Genomic DNA, 12,913 nt, shown 5'->3' with positions numbered 1-12,913 from the left:
GAATACTAAAAAAATCAGATTTTTAAAATTTAAATCAGACTTTTAAAAATTTGAATCAATTTTTTTAAAAATGTAAATCGGATTTTTAAAATACAATGCTTTTGGAGGAAAAAAATATTTCCAAAGATTTTCCCTTTAAGTTACATTCTAGACAACAACCAACTGTCGCTGCTTTTGTGTTGAATATATGCTATATGGCATGGGTAGGCAAACTAAGGCCTGGGGACTGGATCTGGCCCAATCGCCTTCTAAATCTGGCCCATGGACAGTCTGGGAATCAGCATGTTTTTACATGAGTAGAATGTGTGCTTTTATTTAAAATGCATCTCTGGGTTATTTGTGGGGCATAGGAATTTTTTTTTCTTTCCGCCAAAATATAGTCCGCCCGCCCCCCAAGGTCTGAGGGACAGTGGACCGCCCCCCTGCTGAAAAGGTTTGCTGACCCCTGCTATATGGTAATTTAGAGACCTAATAGATCTCTAAAGCCATTTGAACATCACAAATAGGAGCCGACACAACACAAAAAAAACATGGTAGCTGTATGTTGGTTTTATTTGTTTTTTATCTTATATTTTGCAAAGGTACATCCAGGTTTTTCCCCTTTAATTTTTTTTGGGGGCCCCCGAGAGAGGGGGGCCCTAAGCTGGAGCTTGCGGAGCTTATACGTAAATCCGGCACTGGGTGTCATTCTGACTTACCACGGCATCTCACCTTATTCACCTAAAGCACAGGTGTCCAGAGACACGCCATTCACAACTTAACAGCAACGGAATGGCAATATGAAAGCAGAATCATTAATATGAAGACGGGTGTGAATGGCTGCCCCTTATTGATTTACTGTACCACATTTTTCCATGTATAAGACGCCCCAATGTATAAGACTTTTCTCTTTTTGGAGCTCAAAATGAAGAAAGAAAGAAAGAAAGAAAGAAAGAAAGAAAGAAAGAAAGAAAGAGAAAGAAAGAAAGAAAGAAAGAAAGAAAGACAGGTAGGAAACATTCTGTGTATAAGACGACCCCCCATTTTAAACTTGGGGGGAAATATAGTCTTATACACGGAAAAATACAGTACCATTCATACCCAGACAAGATAAAACATTGTTTTTAGATGCTACAACCGTAGCGAGAATATTACTAGCCCAATGATGGAAGCAAGAAGAGATCCCAACGAAGAAGAGTGGCAAATGAAAGAAAGAAGAAAGAAAGAAGAAGAAAGAAGAGTGGCAAATGAAAGTAATGGATTATGCCAAATTGGCGAAACTGGGAAAATTTGGAACCAGCAGGACCAGAACTTCTTGAAACACTGGAATAAATCTAAGTTGTATTTAAAAGACAACTGTAAACAACTGACATCGCTAGCAGGGTTACAAGAAGCTTTGTAGGTTAGATTATCATTTATTACTTAATGAAATTCACAAACTGTTTTTTAAGATTATGATTTAATAGTAATATTAATAAGAACAAAATGCATACCAGAGATTGAGTTGGAAAACCATTAGTTGAGGAGGAGGGAAATTCCAGGATTATCAGCCAAATGTTTCTATATGTAATTTATAGGAAAGCTGTTATGATGGAAAAAATTGAAATACCAATAAAAATTACTATTATAAAAAAATATAAATTAGAGATTAATTTGGAAAACCATTAGTCGAGGAGGAGGGAAGTCCTAGGCTGAAACAGCCAAATGGCTTTATATTTTGTATACAAGACTGATGTTTGGATGGAAAATATTTGGAAAAACCAATAAAAATATTTTTATATATACAGTACCTTTCTTCCTCTTCTCTTTGAGCTCTCTCCTGGTCTTTGCGCTCCCTCTGCTCCCTTGCAAGACGGCGCTTCTCGGCCAAGATCCTCGCCGCCTCTTCGGCCGTTGTGGTTGCCAGAGTGGTTTTGCTACTTGCATCTGGAAAAAGAAGGGGTCCGAATGAATGGAAACAGTTGTTGGTGAAACCGCCTTATCCGCTGAAAAGCGTGCCCTGTATTAAGTCCTGCTTCCTGTCTAGGCTGTGATAGCCAAAGGTTTGCTATATTGTATCAGATGGGATGTTATGTTTGGAAACCATGTGCAAAAACCATTTTCCCCCCTCTCTCTCTCTCTCTCTCACACGTGTATATGTGTGTGTGCATGTATATGTCCTGTTTCCTGCTGTGGGAAACGGCTGCCTCCCATGAGATCGGACCCCTGTTGTGCCAGTAATTTAGGGTCAATATATTCGCAGGGAAGCCAAGATGCTCGTTTTCAAGCTATTGTACTACCAACCTTACTTTCCGCTTGTGAAACATGGACCACTTATCAACGCCCTCTCCAACTCCTCCAAAGATTCCATCAGAGGCAGGCATGTCCAAGGTTTCGGGGGCCCAATCCGGCCCGCCGGTCGATTTAATCCGGCTACTGTGGCAGTTTATGCCCTGTGGTAAAATCCTAAAAAAAGCTCAGGAACTTCAGTCCTTAAAAAAGCTCAACAACCTTTGGGGTTAAATCCTAAAAAAAAGTTCAACAACTTCAATCCCCCCCCCCAAAAAAAGTTCAACAACTTTGGTCAGTCCTCACACATGTTCATCCAAAAAGTTTGGTGGACAACCCTGATCAAAGGTGTCTCCGGGAATTTTTAAACATCACTTGGGAAGACTAATGCCAGTGTACTGAAAGAAGCAAAGATCACCAGTGTGGAAGCAATGTTTCTTCAACATCAACTTTGGACTGGTCATGTTGTTCAGATGCCTGATTCTCATCTTCCAAAGCAACTACTCTATTCTGAATTTAAGAATGGAAAGCATCATGCTGGTGGTCCACAAAAGAGGTTTAAAGTTCTCTAGGCAATTTTTTAAAAAATGTAGCATAAACACCGACAACTGGGAAGCACTGGTTTGCGAGCACTCCAGTTGAGAACAGCCTTGACCAAAGGTGTCCTGGGCTTTGAGGACACTCAAACTCGGGACACAAGGGAGAAACGGGCAAAGAGGAAGGAAGCCTCACCAGGATCTACTCCCACCCGGTGTTCCCGCTGTGGAAGGACGTGTGGATCCAGAATTGGTCTCCACAGCCCCTTATGAACTTACTGTTAAAACCATGTTTATGGAAGACAATCTTACTCAGCTACGATGGATCGTGAAAGAAAGAAGGAGGAGGAAAAGGAGAAAAAGAAAAAGGAGGAGGAAAAGAAAAAGGAGGAGGAGAAAAAGGAAGAAGATGGAAGAGTAGGAGGAAAAGGTAGAGGAAGAGGAGGAGAAAGAGAAAAAGGAGGAGAAAAAGAAAAAGGAGGAGAAAAAGAAAAAGAAGGAGAAGCAGAAAAAGAAGGAGGAGGAGGAGAAAAAGAAAGAGGAGGAGGAGAAAAAGATTTAAATCTTTTTTCCTTTTTTACAGAAAGGATGCTTGCATCCTCTTCACATTGACAACCAGAGGAAGGTTTCCATTTGGGAAGAATAAATTTTTACACATCTATCAAAAATGACTCATTTGGTTCTCAAATTGCTACTTAAGCTCCAGGCAGACAAACAGACAGAAGACTAAACCAGGGTGGATCTGATTTAAATCAAATCAATTTAAATCATGTTTAAATCACGATTTAAATCACTCGTCCATAAGTCTTGATTTCAATCACTAGTCAGTATGACTTGATTTAAATCTTTTTTCTCCGCCCCCCACCCTTTTTTACAGAAAGACTCATTATTGCTGGTATCGTCTTCATATAGACAACCAGAGGAAGGTTTCTTTTTTGGAAGAATAAATTTTCAGAGTGGTTTTTACAGTTTTAAAAAATGACTCATTTGGTTCTACTCTTAGAAATACATAGACAGATAATGATGAAATGATGGTGAATTTTAATAAGTTAATTTTCTATTTGGACAACTTTTCTCCTGTACTTGATTAGAAGGGGGAAAATAATCATTTCTTTCATAACAATTTAAACAATTCATTTCACTAAAACAATAACATAATAGCAAATGTATCCATTTTGGTTAACTGATGTGGTTAAATGTTTTTTTTTAAAAAGAAAAAACTTAAGACTGAGTTTTAGCACACATGAATAACCTTTGGACTTTTGTCACTGAAACAGAAAACTATCCACATTCATTATGCTATTTATAACAAACTTAGTTGGTCTCTAAGGTGCTACTGGACAATTATTTAATTTTTATATATATTTCAACTGTGTCAGACCAACATGGCTACCTACCTGAATCTATGCTATTTTTGTGATAGATAAAGGACAGGAGAAAACTGGGCCAACTTATTTGTAGACCATCATTCCTGTTTATAAAAACCAATAATAATAATAATAATAATGAATTGAAAATCTTTGGAAAGATTTTTCCTCCCGAAGCATTTTAAAAGACATTGGGTAGTGAGTGGGTGCTTCCTGCTTGAGACCTGCCAACATGACCAGTGGTCTAACTCAGTATAACGCAAGCTCAACCTAGGAAGCTGTCTTCTACCAAGTGAGACCATTGGACCTATCTAGCTCAGAAGTGTCTACACCAGGGGTCAGCAAACTTTTCCAGCAGGGGGCCAGTCCACTGTCCCTCAGAGGTTGTGGGGGGCCGGACTATATTTTGAAGAAAAGAAAAGAAAAAAAGAACGAATTCCTATGCCCCCCAAATAACCCAGAGATGCATTTTAAATCAAAGCACACATTCTACTCATGTCAAAACACCAGGCAGGCCCCACAAATAACCCAGAGGTGGATTTTAAATAAAAGGAAACATTCTACTCATGTAAAAACATGCTGATTTCCAGACAGTCCGCGGACCTTAGTTTGCCTCCCCTTGCTTTTAGGAGCTTGTCTCCATGGCTTCAGAACGATTATAACTATAGGGTATTGTAAGGGAACTGCCATCGGAGCTAGAGGCGGAGGGAAGGGTCCAGAGGGATGCCGGAAAGGGTCCCAGTAGGGAGAGAGGCAGCCCATCTGCTGGGGAAGGAAATCAGCGTAACACCAGTGGAGAAGGGGGGCAGATGGGGGAATCAGAGAGGAATCTCCAAGACTCTTCGCCGGAGACCAGCGGAGAGAGTACGGGTACTCCGCTGCCCACACCCTCCCTGCGCAGAAGACTTCCGCGCAGGGAGAGTAGGAGGAGACTTGGCGTCAAAGAACTTTTGTGCTGGAAGAAGTTCAAGAAACGCCCACTGACGGATTCTGCCAGCAACTGAGACAGTCACAATGCTGGAGGCTGTTCAGTCAGAAAGGGTTTAACCAGGTAACCTCGCCAGCAGTGGCGGCAACTTACGCACGAGCAACCCCTAAATCCATTACAGCAATCCGTCAGTCACCGACGTTGCTTGTGCACAACTCCAGAGAGGCAGCACCATGAGCCAGACCAGAGGAGCCGGAGAGACGGAGCAAGCGGCTGCAGTGCAAGGTCTGGTAGAGAGAAACTGAGACTTGGAACAGCATGTAGCTCTCCTGACGGCGAAATAAACAAGATGAGCTTGAGCTCTTGGTACATCAAACTAAATATGACGTAATAGGCATCACTGAAACCTGGTGGGATAAGTCCCACGATTGGAATGTAATAATGGAGGGATACAATCTATTTCAGAGAAACAGACCAGACAAGAAAGGAGGAGTGGCGTTATATGTCAGGGATGTGTATACCTGTGAAGAGATCCAAGATTTAGAACCTCAAAGCCAAAGTGAGAGCATTTGGGTCAAAATTAAGGGAGAGAAGAATAACAGAGACCTCATTGTGGGAGTTTACTATAGATCCCCAAGCCAAACGGAGGACATAGATGATGCCTTCCTGGAACAGATGGCCAAGCATGCAAAAGGAAGGGAGATAGTAGTAATGGGGGACTTCAATTACCCGGATATTTGTTGGATGTCAAACTCAGCCAAGAGCATAAGGTCAAACAGATTCCTCACTGGCCTTGCAGACAACTTCATTGTCCAGAAAGTGGGAGAAGCAACAAGAGGAACAGCCATTTTAGATCTGGTCCTAACCAATGTTGATGACCTGGTTAGTGGGGTAGAAGTGGAAGGATCATTAGGCACGAGTGATCATGCTCTTCTGAAGTTTACTATACAGCGGAAAGGAGCAGCCAAGCATACTAGGACTCAATTTCTTGACTTTAAGAAAGCCGACTTCATAAAACTTAGGGAAGTGCTGGGTGAGATCCCATGGACAGTAATACTAAAAGGAAAGGGAGTTCATGATGGCTGGGAGTTTGTTAAGAGGGAGATAGTAAAAGCACAACGTCAGGCAATACCAATGAGATGGAAACATGGAAGGTGCCTAAAGAAGCCAGGGTGGCTATCTAAAGAACTTTTAACTGAGTTAAGATTTAAAAAGGATGTGTACAAAAACTGGAAAAGGGGGGAAACCACCAAAGAGGAATTCAAACAAATAGCCAGCACGTGTAGACACAAAGTCAGAAAAGCTAAAGCACAGAATGAACTCAGGCTTGCTAGAGAGGTTAAAAGCAACAAAAAAGGCTTTTATGGGTATGTTCGTAGCAAAAGGAAGAACAAGGAAACAGTGGGGTCACTCAGAGGAGAAGATGGTGAAATGCAAATAGGGGACACAGAAAGGGCGGAACTCCTCAATGCCTTCTTTGCCTCAGTCTTCTCCGATAAAGAAAACAATGCCCGACCTGAAGAATTTGGAGCAAATGATTCAGCAAAGGAAACACAGCCCAGAATAACTAAGGAGATAGTACAAGAATACTTGGCTAGTTTAGATGTATTCAAGTCTCCAGGGCCAGATGACCTGCATCCAAGAGTATTAAAAGAACTGGCAGATGTGATCTCAGAACCACTGGCAGTCATCTTTGAGAATTCCTGGAGAACAGGCGAAGTCCCGGCAGACTAGGGGAGGGCAAATGTTGTCCCTATTTTCAAAAAGGAGAAAAGAGAGGACCCAAATAATTACCGCTCAGTCAGTCTGACATCAATACCAGGGAAGATTCTGGAGCAGATCATTAAGCAAACAGTCTGTGAGCACCTAGAAAGGAATGCTGCGATCACCAATAGTCAGCATGGATTTCTGAAAAATAAGTCATGTCAGACTAACCTGATCTCGTTTTTTGACAGAATTACAAGCCTGGTAGATGAAGGGAACGCAGTGGGTGTAGCCTACCTTGATTTCAGCAAGGCATTTGACAAGGTGCCCCATGATATTCTTGTAAAGAAGCTGGTAAAATGCGGTCTTGACTATGCTACCACTCAGTGGATTTGTAATTGGCTGACTGACCGAACCCAAAGGGTGCTCATCAATGGTTCCTCTTCATCCTGGAGAAGAGTGACTAGTGGGGTGCCACAGGGTTCTGTCTTGGGCCCGGTCTTATTCAACATCTTTATCAACGACTTGGATGATGGACTCAAGGGCATCCTGATCAAATTTGCAGATGACACCAAACTGGGAGGGGTGGCTAACACCCCAGAGGACAGGATCACACTTCAAAATGACCTTAACAGATTAGAGCCAAAACAAACAAGATGAATTTTAACAGGGAGAAATGTAAAGTATTACACTTGGGCAAAAAAAATGAGAGGCACAAATACAAGATGGGGGACACCTGGCTTGAGAGCAGTACATGTGAAAAGGACCTTGGAGTCTTGGTTGACCACAAACTTGACATGAGCCAACAGTGTGACGCGGCAGCTAAAAAAGCCAATGCAATTCTGGGCTGCATCAATAGGAGTATAGCATCTAGATCAAGGGAAGTAATAGTGCCACTGTATTCTGCTCTGGTCAGACCTCACCTGGAGTACTGTGTCCAGTTCTGGGCACCACAATTCAAGAAGGACACTGACAAACTGGAACGTGTCCAGAGGAGGGCAACCAAAATGGTCAAAGGCCTGGAAACGATGCCTTATGAGGAATGGCTAAGGGAGCTGGGCATGTTTAGCCTGGAGAAGAGGACGTTAAGGGGTGATATGAGAGCCATGTTCAAATATATAAAAGGATGTCACATAGAGGAGGGAGAAAGGTTGTTTTCTGCTGCTCCCGAGAAGCGGACACGGAGCAATGGATCCAAACTACAAGAAAGAAGATTCCACCTAAACATTAGGAAGAACTTCCTGACAGTAAGAGCTGTTCGACAGTGGAATTTGCTGCCAAGGAGTGTGGTGGAGTCTCCTTCTTTGGAGGTCTTTAAGCAGAGGCTTGACAACCATATGTCAGGAGTGCTCTGATGGTGTTTCCTGCTTGGCAGGGGCTTGGACTCGATGGCCCTTGTGGTCTCTTCCAACTCTTTGATTCTATGATTCTAGGTCAGACCCACCCCCATCGCAAGGAAAGTACCGGGGCTGGTACACAAGTTTGGGGGGAAACCCCAGGACTACAATGTGTTCCGAACGGAAATAGAGTACGCTTTGGAACTGCAGCATGATGACTTTGTTAACGACGAGCAAAGGGTAGCCTACATTGTGGGGCATCTGGAGGATGGGGCAAGGGAATGGATCAGGCCCCTTATGGCGACGCAAAATCATGCCTTGAAGGACCTTAAGAAATTCTTTCAGGCGATGGATGTGATGTATTCCAGTGAAGTCCAGCAAAGTGTGACTTGGCGAGAACTGATGGGGTGCAAGCAGGGGAGCCAGTCAGTTAGAGACTACTAGTCGCGCTTTGCAATGTTGATTCACCGTCTCGGGTGTGATCTGGACTCTGAACCTATTCAAATGTTGTTTGAGGAGGGGTTGTCCCCAACGGTGAAGGATGAGCTGTCCCGCGCGCCCCGCCCACAGTCGATGGATCAGCTGACCAAGGCTGTGCTTGTGATTGGAGTGCGGCAGGAAGCGCGGGCTCAGGAGAAACGCGAAGTGAGAGGGGAACGTTGCCATGACTACCGCATTCCTGAAATACCGAGACAGCTTTCCCAGGCGGCTGAGCCAATGGAAATAGATGGTGCGCGCGCGCGCGAGGTTTCAAACTCCAGTGAAGGTCGCAAGAGGGAGGGAAAGGATTGGAAAACCATCAAGAAGTGTTTTCTCTGCCAACGGCCAGGACATTTTGCCAGGGTCTGCCCTCAAAGAAAGGCCTGGCAAGGGATGGTGGGGGCTGCTGGCTGTGAGGAGAAGGGGGAGGAAGGGCAGGCGCAGGGAAACGACAACGCCTGGCTGCCAACCAGCGGGGCCAGCAGCCAGGCCAGCAACCAATAGAAGTGCCCCAGCCTGACCCCCCCAGGGCAGCTATAGCCATAGAAGTGGTGCTAGAGCTCCCGAATGGGCACCCAGTCAAGGTTGAGGGGCTGCTGGATTCGGGCAGCTCCTGCAATTTCTTCAGCAGGGACTTCGCTCTGGAGCACCAACTACACCTGCTGCCCCTGGAATTTCCCTTGCAAGTGACCACCATCGTTGGCAGGGAACTTCTAGGAGGGGAAGTGACACACCAGACCCCGCCAATGTGAATGAGGGTTTCCAGGCACACAGAGACCATTGCCTTTCACGTGGCCACACTGGCAGGACCCCCAATAATATTGGGAATGAGCTGGCTGGCACTGCATGATCCAGTAGTGTCATGGCATCAGCGGTCAGTCACCTTTGGGTCAGCTTACTGTTTGGAACACTGTCGGGGGGGGAACCCCAAGAATGACAGTGGCCAGGGTGGCTGGCGGTGGAAACAAAGGGAGGTGCCACCCCATACGCTGACCTAAAGGAAGTCTTCAGCGAGAAGGAGGCAGACAGACTACCCCCCCATAGGCCCTTTGACTGCCAAATCAACTTAGTCCCAGGGGCTCAGCTACCTGTGGGTAAGCTGTATGCCATGTCAGACCGGGAGATGCAGGAGTTACGTCAGTTTATTGACAAGAACCTGAAGAGGGGGTTCATAAGGGAATCAAAGGCGGTGGGGGGCAGTCCGGTGTTCTTTGTGGACAAAAAAGGGACTAATCAGCCCAGACTGGTCGTAGATTATAGGGCGTTAAACCTGGTATCAGAACCTGTGACCTTCCCAATGCCCAGGATTGACATTTTAACACGGGTGAGGCAGGGGAAATTTTTTACCAAGCTGGACCTCAGGGGAGCGTACAATTTGATCAGGGTAAGGGAGGGGGACGAATGGAAAACCACCATGTTCACCCCCCTGGGGGCTTTTGAGTACTTAGTCATGCCATTTGGATTACAATTGGGCTCTGCCTGCTTTCAAGCATTCATGCACCTCGTGTTGGGGCCCCTGCTGTACAAGAACTGCGTAGCCTTCTTGGACGACGTCTTAATCTATTCAGACAATGAGAAGCAACATGTCAGAGACGTCAGGGAAGTACTAAAGAGGCTGCAGAAGCACCAGTTGTGGGTCAAGCTGGAAAAATGCCAATTTCACACCAGAGAGGTCAAGTTTCTGGGGTACAAGCTGTCAGACAAGGGACTAGCTATGGACCCAAGCAAGGTGCAGGTGGAGCTGGAATGGAAGGCCCCCAAAACCCGGAAGGATGTGCAGAGGTTCCTAGGGTTCAGCAACTTCCACAGGAAGTTCATCAAGAACTTCGCCCACTTGACGGCACCCATCACAGATTGTCACAGTAGCAAAAGGAAGTTCGCCTGGACAGAAAGTGCCCATCAATCCTTTGAAAGACTGAAGAAGGCGTTCGCTTCAGAAGAGCAGCTCCTGCACGTTAATCTGGAGAAGCCCATGAGGCTAGAGACCGACGCTTCCGACCGAGCCATTGGGGCGGTACTTTTGCAGCCGGGGGGGGGGCAAGCAGGACTGGAATCCGTGTGCCTTTTTCTCGAGGAAGCTGAGCAAGTCAGAGCAAAACTATACGGTGTATGACCGCGAACTGCTGGCGATCTATGTGGCGTTTCGCCGATGGAGACATCTGTTAATAAGGGCGCAGCACAAGATCCAGGTTTGTACTGATCACAAGAACTTGGAATACTGGAGGACCGTGCGAGTACTCAACCAGAGACAGATTCGATGGGCACAGGAGTTCTCCAAGTTTTCCTTCGAGATCCAATACGTGCCAGGAGAGGAAAACGTAAGAGCAGATGCTCTCTCCCGGAAACCGGAGTACATGGAAGGAGAGGGACCGCCGGAGATCCGACACATGATCCCCGAGGACCGATGGGTGTGTAGGGGAGCCTTGGCTGGGAAACGAGAACTGGCTGGGCTTACTAGAAACGACGTGTTCGCTCAAACTAAAATCTGGGAACTCCGAGATGGAAGAGAAGACCATGGAGGATTTGAGGAAAAGGAAGGGGTGCTGTACTATAAGGGGGTGCTGTATGTACTGGGGGAGACCTTGAGGGGGAAGGTACTCAAACAACTCCACGACAACCCTACAGCTGGGCACTTTGGACAGCACAAAACCATGCTGCTCGTCACCAGGCAGTTCTGGTGGCCAAGGGTGAGGGAGGATGTACGGGAATATGTACGGGGGTGCGACCGCTGCCAAAGGGCAAAGGGGGAGAGGGCTGCCCCCGCAGGGTTACTGGAACCCTTACCCACGCCAGGAAAACCCTGGGAGGTGGTGTCCATTGATTTTATGACAGATTTGCCCAAGTTAAGGGGGAAGACAGCAGTCATGGTAGTAGTCGATCTACTGATAAAGATGTGCCATTTCATAGCTTGCTCACATGCGGTCACGGCAGAGGAGACAGCCAAGTTGTTTGTGGATCACATCTTCAGGTTGCATGGGGCGCCCTCGAGGGTCATCTCAGATCGCAGGAAACAATTTACTTCCCAGTTCTGGAGGAAACTCATGAGCTTGCTGCAGGTAGAGGTGGGCTTCTCGACGGCGCGACACCCAGAAACCGACGGGTAAGCAGAAAGAGCGAACAGTATACTCCAGCAATACCTACGTTGCTACGTCAGCGAGAGACAGAACGATTGGGTAGAGAAACTAGCACTGGCTGAATTTGCGTACAATAACGCTGAACATGTGTCCACGGGGATGAGCCCGTTCATGGCCAATTATGGGTGTCACCCCAGGGCCTTCTCGGGGAGGGGGGAGGAAGGGGGGAGTGTACCTGCGGCAGAGCAGTTTGTGGAAGAAATTGAGGCCTTGCACCAGCAACTCAAGATGAACTTGAAGCGGGCCAAGGAAGTTTACAAGAGGCAGGCAGACAAGCACCGTCGGGAGGGGGAGGCCATACGGGTGGGAGACCGAGTGTGGTTGTCAACCCAAGGGTTACCCCTAAAGGGAGGGTGCAAGAAGTTGCAGCCAAGGCGGCTGGAACCTTTTGAGGTAACACAGCAGGTGAACCCTGTGGCATTCAAGCTCAAGTTGCCTGAAAGCATGAAGATACACCTGGTGTTCCATAGGTCCCTACTCTCACCGTACAGGGAGGGGCGGGAATTTCCGGGGCGGGAGGGAGGAGTCACCACCCACCCAAGGGTAGAGGAGAGGGAACACCACAACCAAGCCACGGAAATACTCGATTCAAGGTGGCAAGGGCGTCAGGTGGAGTACTTGGTGGCTTGGGAGGGAGAACCCGAGTGAGAAAACACGTGGGTCCCCGCTGAGGCGATCAATGACGGGTATCTAGTGGAAGAATTCCACAGCCTGTTCCCAGATAAACCGAAACCACTAGCGAGATTCTGGGAGGAAGAATTTGGAACCACAGACGACAAAGAGGACTTTGTGGGTTTTCCTGCCTCCGAAGAGGAGGAAGGGGAAGTGTCAGAGAGAGAAGAATGAGACTGGGAGGCCCACGCCACGGGAAGATATCGGAGCGGGTGGGAAGCGGGTTTTGAATCCTCAGAGGATAGCGACAGCTTCTTCAGGGGCTTCCCTGCATCGTCGGCCAAGGAAAGGGACGAGGTTGGATCAGAAGGTCGGGCCGGGGGGGGAGGGGGTCCTGGGGGGGGGAGGTGGATGTAAGGGAACTGCCATCGGAGCTAGAGGCGGAGGGAAGGCTCCAGAGGGATGCCGGAAAGGGTCCCAGTAGGGAGAGAGGCAGCCCATCTGCTGGGGAAGGAAATCAGCGTAACACCAGTGGAGAAGGGGGGCAGAAGGGGGAATCGGAGAGGAG

At 46.8% G+C, this 12,913-nt stretch overlaps 1 protein-coding gene across 1 annotated transcript in view; it reads right to left on the bottom strand.

Moving 5' to 3' along the window:
• Positions 1-12,913, bottom strand: part of LOC310698873 (uncharacterized protein) — a 91,855-nt gene that overhangs the window by 18,674 nt on the left and 60,268 nt on the right. The window contains exon 13 of the mRNA XM_083486662.1: positions 1,770-1,905. Coding sequence (XP_083342788.1) covers positions 1,770-1,905 — 136 coding nt within the window. The remainder of the gene's footprint in view (positions 1-1,769; positions 1,906-12,913) is intronic.

Source organism: Podarcis liolepis (assembly GCF_965112155.1).
Source record: "Podarcis liolepis genome assembly, chromosome: Z".
Taxonomy (NCBI): domain Eukaryota; kingdom Metazoa; phylum Chordata; class Lepidosauria; order Squamata; family Lacertidae; genus Podarcis; species Podarcis liolepis.
The sequence above is the reverse complement of the archived record's forward strand: the minus strand, read 5'-3'. Positions and strand labels throughout refer to the sequence as shown.